The following is an 11,537-nucleotide window of genomic DNA, read 5'->3' on the forward strand; positions in this document are numbered from 1 at the left end:
ATGCGCGGGCTTGTCCAAGCCACACCGTCCGCACCGGGAAGGCACGGGCAGCACTGGCCACTTTTCCCTGGAAGGGTTTCTAGGGAAAGTTAAATGGGACCCACACAGGGCAGCTTGAGGGGTCACACACAGGCCTCTCCACCTCCACGGGGCACCAATGCTCCAAGATCCCCCTTCAAATGGAGGCAAAGCTGTGAAACCCACTGCCCTGAGTTCCTGGCAGCGGTGGCTTCTCTCACCACACCTGCCGGTCACTCGCACGTCCTGGGGGGCGGGGAGGGGAGGCCTTTGTCCTGCAGCAATTCCTCCACCTCCACTACTCACTCACTCACTCACTCACTCACTCGGGACTCAGACTCGGTCACTGGGGACTCAGGAGAGCGGCCAGCTGGCGACGGAAGCCAGGGCTGCACCTCCTACCCAAGGATCGGCCGCTCTCAGACCCTCCACCTACACGGGGAGCAAGTTCAAGTGCGAAGGAGGCCTTGCCAGTGCCCGGCTCCTTTCTGCCTGGAGACCTGATGGGTTTCCTCTTAGCGCACGGACTACGAGGCTTCGCTGAGCTAAGCTGGGACAATCCCACACGGTTCACCTGCAGTCTGTCCTCAGAGGCATACTTGGAAATCGGTCTTGAAACAAAGGCGACTTTATCAGAAATCGCAAAGAGCCTCTTCCTCACGGAGAGAAAACACTAACTTAAAAAAAACACGACAGTCCCTGTGAAACCGGGCTGTGGGGACGGACCGGCGCGGTGAGTGACCACTGGGAGGGCCAGCAGATTGAAAACGGGTACATGGGCCCCGGGAAACGGCCCTGACACGGTTTCATGTCTCACACATGTTACTTTGAAAATGAATATAAATGAGAAGCTGGTAAGCGAAGTCCGAGAAACGAAACCCAGATGCTAAAAGAGGAACTCCCGGTTCCCGCGCCTCCGCCTTATCTCAGAGCCCAGCCAACAGGTGTTGTTTTGCTCCAGCGACACGTTTAGATTTGTGGGCAAAACCCCCGAAACCACTTCTCAGCACCAGAAGCTATAAATGTGTCAACCGTGTTTTCTTGCTTCCAAAAATAGACTCTGGCCGGCCCGCTTCCGGCCGCCGGCTGCAGGTGCGCGGCCCCAGCCACCGCCGCCACCGGCTCTGCTCCATCCGAACAGCCCTCAGCTCAGTGAAAAATCATCAATCTTTGTCAAAGCTCAGCCCACAGTTCCCTGTCACCGCTTCTGGCCAAACTGGCACCACTATCTACTCTAGAAAGACATGATTCCCGATTGTTAATTAAATAATAAGATTTAAAAAAATTTAGTGTCCTTGAAAATCTCTCACAGTTTAAAGTCACACTTTTCTTGCCCTGGCCTGTAGAGCATCAGCCTGCGGACTGAAGGGTCCCAGGTTTGATTCCAGTCAAGGGCACATGCCCAGGTTGTGGGCTCGATCCCCAGTGGGGGCGTGCAGGAGGCAGCTGATCAATGATTCTCTCTTATCATTGATGTTTTCGTCTCTCTCTCCCTCTCCCTTCCTCTCTGAAATCAATAAAAATATATTCTAAGAAATAAAGTAAAATAAAGTCACACTTTTCTGAACTCTGTCTTTCAACTCGTTAAGCAAAGCATTTCCTCGGAGAAGCTGCCTCCCTGGGCTGAGCCCTCTGGCCTTGGCCCCATCCCGGCCACTCGCCCCTCCTTGCCGGGACGGTGCCCTCCTCGCCAATACAGAAGTCTAAATACAATCTAGCAATTTTTAAATTAAATTATAGAAAAGTAATGGACTTGAAAAGAAATCAAATCTAGCCCAGGACTTGACTCCTCGTTCTGAGGGCAGTGTTTCCCTGAGCCGCCTGCTCCTGGTTCTGCAAACACTCGATTCTGACTGCGAAAATGTCCCGCGGCCCCGCTGGCCCTCGGCCGGTCCGACCTCTCCCCCCGGCGCGGCCCTTCAGGCCGGCAGCCTCTTTCAGGGGCTCAGTGACTCCCAGACAAGCTGCGTTATTTCAGTCTCCAAAAGGCGCCCGAAAATCAAGAGGCTCCGAAGTCCCTGCGCCCCGGCCCCTGTCCTCCCTGGTCAGCCTGCCCAGGCCCTTGGCCTGGGGGACACGTCCCGAGGCTCAGCCACTGATGCCCAGAAAGACCCACCGAGAGGAGGAGAAAAGAAAGGCCCGAAAAGGGCCAGCGTTCTTACCTGAGGAGACGGTGACCAGGGTCCCCTGGCCCCAGTAGTCAATACCGTAGTAATCACAATGGTGCAATCTCCATCCTCACCCCACAAAAACAGGGGGGCCTGGCCCGGCATCGCCAGAGGCTGCCCGGGCCCCTGGCCATGAGCCGACAGCCCTGACTGGGACTCAGAAGTCCAAGCAACACAGCCGGCCACCTGCCCACAGCGGGCACGGCAGAGCCCAAGGAGCCGGGCAGGGCTGTCATGTTGCCCCTGCAGTCTCATGTCGCTGTCCTTGGGGAGGGGAGGTCGGTCTCCAGCCCCACTTGGGGAACCCTCTCCCCGGCTCCCTTTCCTGATCCCCAAAATGCCTCAGCATCTCTGATATCCAGGCCCGACCCCTAACCTCCCCAAGTGCAGCCGCAGTGGGATGGCATGAGGACTCACCTGAGGAGACGGTGACCAGGGTGCCCTGGCCCCAGTAGTCAAAGTAGTCACATTGCCCCGGGCTCCCTTAGGCCACGTACAAAAACCTGGCCCGCCGGGCACCAGCCATCTCAGCAAACCCCTCTCCTCAGGACTCCGCATCCCGAGAACGCAGCTTGCGCCCAGGGGCAGAGGGGACCACAGGGCCCGGAGGCCAAGGGTGGCCAAGACCCAGAGAGACCCCCGGCCACAGAGCCCGGAGGAGAGACTCTGAATCGTCCTCTGCGCCCAGGGAGCCACGGTGCCCCCGGCCCTTTCCCGAGTCCCCAGGCTGCTCCTGTCCTCCTGGACCGGAGACCCAGAAACACACTCATTTTCCCCAAAAAGCACCAAAAACCCTCCAGGAGAGAGAGGAGAGAGGGGTTGGGAGGACTCACCTGAGGAGACGGTGACCATGGTGCCCTGGCCCCAGTAGTCAAAGTAGTCACATTGCCCCGGGCTCCCTTAGGCCACGTACAAAAACCTGGCCCGCCGGGCACCAGCCATCTCAGCAAACCCCTCTCCTCAGGACTCCGCATCCCGAGAACGCAGCCCTCTCTGCCTTCCACCACCCTGTCCCCCAAGAGGCTGCCCGCTGGGGACCCCGCCGGGCCCCACACAGAACAAAAACCAATCTCTGGAAAGTCTTTTCCCGCCCTGGGAGAGAGGAGGAGAGAGGAAGCCGGCTTACCTGAGGAGACGGTGACCAGGGTGCCCTGGCCCCAGTAAGCAAAGTCAGCACATTGCTGCGGGCTCCCTTAGGCCGTGTGCAAAAACTGCACCCCCCCCCGGCACTCCCACCCCAGAAAACCCCATCTCTTTGTCTCCTCGCCTTCAGACACTCAGCCCACTGTGCCTCCCCTGCAAAGGCCCCGTCCCCTATGAGAGATCATCTGCAGAGCGGAGACCCCAGGGGCCTCAGGGGCAGTCCCCTGTGGACTCCACAGGGCCCCACATAGAGCAAAAAAAAAAAAAATCTCTGGAAATTCCTTTCCCAGCCCCAGGACAGAGGGGAGAGGAAGCCGGCTTACCTGAGGAGACGGTGACCAGGGTCCCTGGGCCCCACACATCAAGAGCAGCGCACAGGGACACAGTTCCTGGTCCCCCCCAGACATAAACCTGCCCAGGCCCCCGGACAGCCAGGCTACTGCCCTGCCCAGGGCCACATGGACCCATGGCTAGGAGGGAGACGGGCCGAGTAGTGTGGCCTCCTGCCTCACAATAACGCACCCCTCCCCCCTGTCCCACGTCTGAGACCAGGACACCTGGCTTCGGCACACCTGACCCCCGTCCCAGGTCGGACAGTAGATACCAGACTCACCTGGGGAGATGGTGACCAGGGTGCCCTGGCCCCAGTGCTCGAAGCCTCAGTGAGTGGGCCCCGAGATGAGGCCTCAGAAATCCCCAGGGAGCCCCGGAAGCTGCAAAGGCTGCTCGCTGCTCACAGACACACCCACTGGTGCCCCCGGCAGGCTCCCTCCTGCCCCCAGTCCCCAGGGCTGGGTTGGATGTCCTTCCTGACACCTGGCTCACCCCTGCCGACCCCTGCCTGGGCTGCTCCCAGCACCCAGCTGCGCCCCTTGGCTGGGACGGCATCCCCATCTGTGCTCCTACCCAGCCCCTAGAGCCCCTGGCCCTGAGCCCTGGGGCAGCTGCCAGGTTTTTGTAGAGTTGTCAATCACTGTGCCCCAGTTGGCACTGTGGTTCCTGGCTTAGCCAAAACCTCCAGGCTGGGGTTGGGGCAGGTGGGTGGAGGTGGGTCTCCCCCTGAGGGCCAGGCTGGGGTGGGAGGCCATAGAACAGAGGAGACCCCAACACCCAGTCCTGCTTTTCCCTTTTCTTTAGAAATAAGAGCAGATTCAAGGCTGTGCTGAGGTTCTCTCATGCCCCCCCTCCCCACACACATTTGGTTTGTTCTCAGTGGAGAAAGGCCTCACACTGGGGGACTCGGGGGCTGATGGAACCTTTCGTCCATCGCTGATCTGTGGGGGGCCACCTGGGGTCTGTCAGTGTCTCAGCCGAGGGGCTGCTTTCTCTTTCTGGTCACATCTCAGTAATTCTAACTGTTCGCTGTCCCCAGAGGTGCGGGGTTCTGGGGGTGACTGCTGAGCCACAGTGTCCCACAAGGTGGTTCCCGCCCAGTCCCCTGGGGCGGCTGGTCCTTGGGGAGGGGTCTTAGGAAAGTAGTGCAGGGAGAGGGTCCCTCCTCCACACCTGGGAGGCTGCTGTCCCCCAGCTCCCAGCCACAGGGAGAGGAGGAAGGATGGCATCAGCTCCTGTCAGACTGGGGCTGGTACCAGGACTCAGAGGGCCCAGGTGTGGGCAGGTAGGGCACAGGCTGCCTGGGGCCAGGTGCCAGCCTGCAGGTGTGCTCAGAGGCAGGCTCTGCTGCGGGGAGACAGGGGCATGGACACAGCCTCACAGCCTCACAACCCTGAGGTCTGGGAGGGCGCGCTGGTGCCGTGACCGCTGGTTGGGGGAAGGTGAGAGCCCAGTGTGTTGAGAAGCCCATGCGTGCATGTGTGTGTGTGTGTGTGTGTGTGTGTGTGATCGTGAGTGTACATGTGTGTGCATTTGTGCTTGAGTATGTAAATGTGCATGTGTGTACATCTATGCATCTGTACACATGTGAGTGTGCACATGAGTGAGTATGTGAGTGTACATGTGTGTGTATATGTGCATGTGTGGGTATGTGAATATACATGCGTGTACACCTGCATTTATATGTGTGTGTGTACCTGAGTGGCTATGTGAGTATACATGTGTGTACACCTGTGTGCATATGTGCCTGTGTACATGAGCGGGTATGTGACTGTACATGTGTGTACACCTGTGTGCATATGTGCCTGTGTACATGAGCGGGTGTGTGACTGTACATGTGTGTCACTTCAAGCAGAAGAACCACCGAGTGGAAGCCCAGAGACTGGCCTTGTGCCTGGAGAGCTCAGGTGGCTGGATGAACTGCATTTACAGGTGACCTGAGTGTCCAGCGAAGGGGCTGAACATGTCAGGGGCTTTGCTTAAAGTCTCGCTCTAGAAGGTTCTGCCTGGTCCAGTGTGAACAGATTTGGGTTGGGCTGGGGTGTGCAGGGCAGGAGGCCTGGTGCTGAGAGAAGGTTAGGGAGCTCATGGGATGGTGAGCAGGACCACGGGGCTCCCACGGGGGCAGGGAGAGCAGGGTCTGTGGGCAGCACTCCCAGGACTCAGGCAGAGCGGTGTCCCAGGATCCTGGGTCTGGAAAGATGGAAGGGCCCTTGGGGTGGGGCCGCAGATGCAGCGAGGGGCACAGGCAGGGTCTGGGACTAGGCTGAGGTGTGGGTTCTGGTCTCTGAGCCTTGGGGGAGTGACAGGGGAGTTACAGCCTGTGCTATCCTTGGGGGCGGGAGTCCTGCCCTCCTGGGCTCCTGAGGGGCAGCTCACAGTGCACGGGAGGCTTCCTCAGCCCCTCAGGCCCTCTCTGCAGGCTCTTACTGCTGCGGCCCCTGCTCTGGGGCCTCTTCTCTCTCTCATGAACAACGGGTAGGGCCTCCCCAGGCCCTTCAGGAAGCACCTGTCGGGCTCCCCAGGCCTCCAGTGCATGACGGGGGAGGGGAGTTGCCCACTCTGCCCTGATGGCTTCTTTCCTCCAGCTCAGCCCCAGGCCCCAGGCCTCGCCTCCAGCTTCAGCCCCATCCCTCATCCTTATCCCCATCCCTCATCCTTAGCCTCCATCCCTCATCCTTAGCCTCCATCCCTCATCCTTAGCCTCCATCCTTCATCCTTAGCCCCATCCCTCATCCTTAGCCCCCATCCCTCATTTAAGTCCCATCTCTCATCCTTAGGCCCCATCCCCGATCCTTAGCCCCTATCCCTGATCCTTAGCCCCCATCCCTCATCCTTAGCCCCATCCCTCATTCTTAGCCCCCATCCCTCATCCTTAACCCCCATCCCTCATCCTTAGCCCCCATCCCTCATCCATCCTTAGCCATCCCTCATCCTTAGTTTCCATCCCTCATCCTTAACCCCCATCCCTCATCCTTAGCCCTCATCCTTAGGCCCCTTCCTTAGCTCCCATCCTTAGCCTGCACCCTTAGCCTCTACCCCAGCTCCTATAACCCAGCCCCAGGTACCATCTGCCTCGAGCTCACGTCTGTCTGTAGGCACTCTCATATGCCCCACAGTTTGGGCTCCAAGTTTTATCCTAAGTGGTGTGTCTTTGTGTTGGAATATTTTCATTTCTATCTTTGTTGCATAAAGTGTATCTCTATTCAAATAAGTACTTCTATTTCCAATAGTTTGTATTATACTGAATATGTATATATACACATGTACACATATACACCCATGTTCAATATTCAATATGTACACATAGGCTATTAAAGGTAAACTTATAATGAAATATTAATATATGTGAGTGTATCTACCATGGCTCTGTAGGAAGCACACGGCGCCAATCCCTGTATTCACATGAGTGGTATATTTGAATGCCACTGTGCAGGGCATGAATCACATTTTGTCTCCAACCCTGTTTTATAGACGTTGGTAAAGGTTTTGTTTTTGTTTTTAGAATCAGACCAGATTCATTATAATCTTATAAATGAGCTGGATTCCTTGCTTAAGTGCCCATCTGCTTGTTTCAAAGTCTAGTGACTCACATAAAGTATATTTGCTATTGACTGCTCTGGGTTTTTTTCCCCTGGGAATTTAAATAAATTTCTGGGATATTGTTTTGAGCCAGATCTGGGAATGTTGGTTCTGGGTCCCTGGTTGCCTCTCCCTGCAACTGACCAGTGATGAGCAGTGAAGGCCTGTCTGTATGTGTGGTCTGCTGTCCTTTGTAGGTGGGTACAGGATGGGCAGGCAGCAAACAGCGAGCCACACTCTGGACGCCCCACCTGCTGACCCCGCTCACATCTTACTGGGCAGACGTGGGTCCCAGGGCGCCCTGGGCTGTTTGTGAAGGGTGTGAGGGCCATGGGTGCTGGGGCACTTGGATGGCCTGCTAGCGAGGGTTGGAGCAGGAGCTGTAACAGTGGCCTTGAGGGCCCACAGCCACTTCACCCTGTGGCCGCCAATTCAAAATGGCAGGGAGAGAAGTGAGCGCCTGGGGAAGGGCTGGAGGAGGGCAAAGGTGCAGGTCGAGGGGCATGGGTGCTGAAGGGAGTGAGCTGGGAAGAGAGGAGGGTGGGCGGAGGTGGGGTGCTGCAAACTGCAATTTTGGAGGGGAGCGGTGGGTGCGGAGGAGCCCAGACATTGGCCTGGGAGAAAGGGCTGGAGGGAGAGGCCCAAAGACCTCAGGGTGTCCATCAGGTGACATGGATTGGGGAGAGGATGCACCTTCCACAGATGAGGGTGGGACTGGGAGGAAGGCAGGCGCTCGCTGTGTGGTGTGTGAGTGTGAGGAGCATGAGGAGTATGAGTGTGAGGGGTGTGAGTGTGAGTGAGAGTGCGAGGAGCATTGAGGAGTGTGAGTGTTAGTAGCATGAGGAGTGTGAGTGTGAGGAGCGTGAGGAGCGTGAGTGTGAGAGGTGTGAATGTGAGGAATGTGAGTGTGAGGAGTGTGAGTGTGAGGAGCATGAGGAGTGTGAGTGTGAGGAGCCTGAGTGTGCCTGTGTCACTCTGAGGCTGAGGCTCCCAGGGAGGCTGGGCTCTGAAGTGGGAGGGAAGAGGCAGCAGAGAGTCCGCTGAGGCCCTCGGGGTGGCTATGGGGTCACTGCAAGAGACACGTGGGCAGATGGTAAGGTGGCCTGGCCGATGGTGGTGGGGAGTGGGGAGTGGTGCTCATGCAGCCTCCTCCGGCCATGCTGTCTGGTCTGAGCAGAGTGTCTTGGCGGGGGTGATATCCTTGTCCATGCCCAGCTGGGGCTGCGCTCCCTGGGGCCCCCCACCCCCATCCTGCCATTCAGCAGGCCTGGGCTGCCCCCAGAACTGCTGCATCTGTGACTTGAGGAGATTCCTCAGTGACACTGGGCATTGAAGTGCAACGCGCTGAGCTTAGGGACCTGGAGGGGGGCTTGTGTCTCACTGCCTTGCTGGTGACCCAGGGCCCTGCCACACCCTTTGCCCACTTCAGCTGGTTCCTGCATGCCTGGGCAGGTCTCCAGGCACCTCAGACCTTCAGTTCTTCCAGCTGAGTCTCTGGTCCCCACAGACCGAGGGCATCACAAGCCCTGGGGGCTCCTTCGTTCCAACTGCAGCTAAAGTGACGCCTCCTCCAGGAAGCCACCCTGACTGACCCAGACTGGATTGAACCAGGTGACCTGCCTGCCCTGCGGCTCCCTCAGGGCCTCACGTGGCCACACACAGGGCCCGGTTCAGGCCCTCTGATGAATGAGTACATGGGTGAACGAAGCTTTGCAGCATTGGGAGGGGATGAAGAAACATTATTGACCAGAAGATGCAAACAAACTGCAGAGAAATCCACCCAGAGCGATGGCAGCTCCATGCAACAAGTGTGAAAAACTCCCAGGCTGCGTGTGGGGAGCGGTGGGGCAGGAAGGGGCTCCAGGGTTAGTGGTTTGGAGAGTGAGCCGGCTGGGAGCTTATCTGCTTCCTGTCTGCTGGGCCGCCCCTCTCTCAGTGCCCGGGTCACTGCTGGAGAACAGCTGTCTGGGTCTGCCCATGGTGCCCGCTGGGACCTGGGTGTGAGGCGCCTGTGGCTAAAAAGGGAACCGGTGAGTGCAGCCCTGAGCTCCTGTCTGGGGCCCGGACCCTCTGGGGACAGGCTGCTCATAGGAGACTCATCTGTAGAGTGATGGGTACAGGCTTCTGCGGCCCAGCTGTGCGCTGGGGCACTGCTGCCCAGTGCGGCCAAGTTCCAGAGCTGGGACAGAGGCCCTGTGAGTTCGAGGGAAGGGCTTTGTCAGGAGGGCTTCATGGAGGATGCCCCTGGGTGACTGTCCCCCATGAGGGGAGGGCAGTGGAGTCTGCTGACCGCTGACCGTCAGCTTCTGCCCTGGCCACCTGGCCTGGCTTTCTGAAAGAGCAGAGACCCCGTGAGCACCTGCCCAGTTGGTACTGGAAAGGTCATAGCCTGAAGCGGGGGAGGGTCTGCAGTCCTGGTGGACGCCTGGGGCCAGCGGAGCTCCGGGCCTCCTGTGTGTGGGTCCTGAGCCTGGGGTGTCTGTGCTCCTGCTGTTGGCTCTGGATGATGTAAGTGGGGGGTCATGCCTGTTGGCATCTCAAAGGTCAGCTCTGGCCAGGGTCCACTGAGCGGCATCCAGAGGGTGAGGACAAGACCCTCCCTCCACTGACCGGCCCAGCCCCCTATGCTCACCATGGAGCAGGACACCGAGGGGTGCCCAGGCCATGGGGGCTGCCTGTGGAGCCTGGGACTGCCTGGCCTGGAGTCGGGCTCGCCCTCTGACCCAGGCTAGTTCCCCGAGGCCATGGGACAGTTTCCGCCATGGCCTGTATCACAGTGGTAGTTACCGTGCCCCACAGTGATTCAGGGCTGCTCAGAATCCTCCAGTCAGTCCCGGCCTGGCCTCCTCCCTAGGGGTGGCTTCTGGGCATGGCTCCTGGTGGGCAGGGCTGGGCCAGCAGAGGTGGGCTCTGGGTGGCCATGGCAGGTTTTATGAGTGGCCTGTGTTACTGTGAGCCCCCGTAGTTATACCCACACTGTCTGAGGCCCGCACAAATTCTGTCAGGACCCAGGGCCATGTAGGGACCCCGCCTGGATGCAGTGGCCTACATCCTGGCCCAGGAGAAGCCTCAGGCTGTGGCCGTCCCCTGGGGAGGAAGGGTGAGTGCAAGGGCATCTCCTGGCCTGAAGGGCGGCGCTGTACCTCAGAGTCCCAGGGCTCAGCTGGTGGGCTGCGTTCTGGCGAGGGTTTCAGGCCGGGCGAGTGTCACTGTGGTACCACCCGCTGCTGTACCACGGTGACACAGGCAGGACCAGAAACCTCCTGGCCTGTGTGTGTGTGTGTGGGGGGGGGGGGGAGTGGGAGGGGTTCAGCACACCCTTGTGCTCTTCAGCCTGGAAGGTGGGTCGGGGTTCTTGCTCTCTGGATGCATCTCCTGAGCCCCGGGGTCCCCCGAGCTTGTGGCTTTTGTGGGGTTTCCAGCCCAGACCGTGTTGGAAGGAGCCCCATGGCACATGAGCTCTGTGGCAGAGACGCCCTGGATCCGAGGGGCAGCCTGAGCCCAGGTCTGGTGCTGGGGCGTCACTGGGGGCGCTGTGGGAGAGAGGGGGTCCCTGAGGAGCTTTTAGGTCTGGCCTGAGCCACTGTGGGGTTATTCACACTGTGAGAGGGTCCTCTGCAGAATCTGCCTCCCTCTGGGAGGGCAGGGCAGGGCGGGGCATGGCGTCGTCAGCTGAGCTCCCTCTTCCTGCAGCGCCCAGCCCCTGCCCTGCACAGGGCACAGTCCACACTGAGCCTGCCCTGCTGCCAGAGTTGCACGGGAGGAAGCTGGGACTTGAGAGCCGGGACAGCGCCTCGAGGTTGGTGGGAAAGTGGGTGAGGTTATGGTGCTCTTGGGGACCAGCTCAGCTCCAGACCCTCTGCACTCCCTTCCCACTGAGAGATCTGGAACATCCCTGTCCCTGTAAAATGGAAAGAGGAGGGGTGGGCGGTGGGGGGAAGGAGGCGAGACTGGGCTCTGGGGAGGGCTCCCTGTCCATGAGTCCAGGCCTGAAGCCGAGGGCCGGGAGGGCCTCCCATGGGGCCCACCTTCGTCCTGTGCCCTGGCCTCTGGATTGGGAGTGGGCTTTGAGGGGGGCCTTCAGGGCAGGGCCTGGGTAGGAGGGGTGGATACTTTGAGGCCTGGTCAGCCTGCCCAGGGCACTGGTACTGGACACCAGGGAAGTGGCGGTGGCCTCTCTCCCTGCAGCTTCCCTGTGTTGGCTCAGAGCCCACTGGGAGGTCACCAGCCTCCTATGACAGATGGGAGGACAGCAGAAGGGGCAGCCTGGCCCTCAGCAGGGCAGTGTGCCGG

At 59.3% G+C, this 11,537-nt stretch overlaps 1 gene segment (V, D, J or C); it reads right to left on the minus strand.

Moving 5' to 3' along the window:
• LOC102775096 overlaps positions 1–3,106 on the minus strand; it is a 9,236-nt gene extending 6,130 nt beyond the window's left edge. Inside the window, 1 exon segment of the C gene segment in view lies at positions 3,020–3,106. Coding sequence covers positions 3,020–3,038 — 19 coding nt within the window.
• Positions 3,107–11,537: the final 8,431 nt, after the last annotated feature.

The sequence above is a fragment of the Myotis davidii genome, unplaced genomic scaffold (genome assembly GCF_000327345.1).
Source record: "Myotis davidii unplaced genomic scaffold, ASM32734v1 scaffold2908, whole genome shotgun sequence".
Taxonomy (NCBI): domain Eukaryota; kingdom Metazoa; phylum Chordata; class Mammalia; order Chiroptera; family Vespertilionidae; genus Myotis; species Myotis davidii.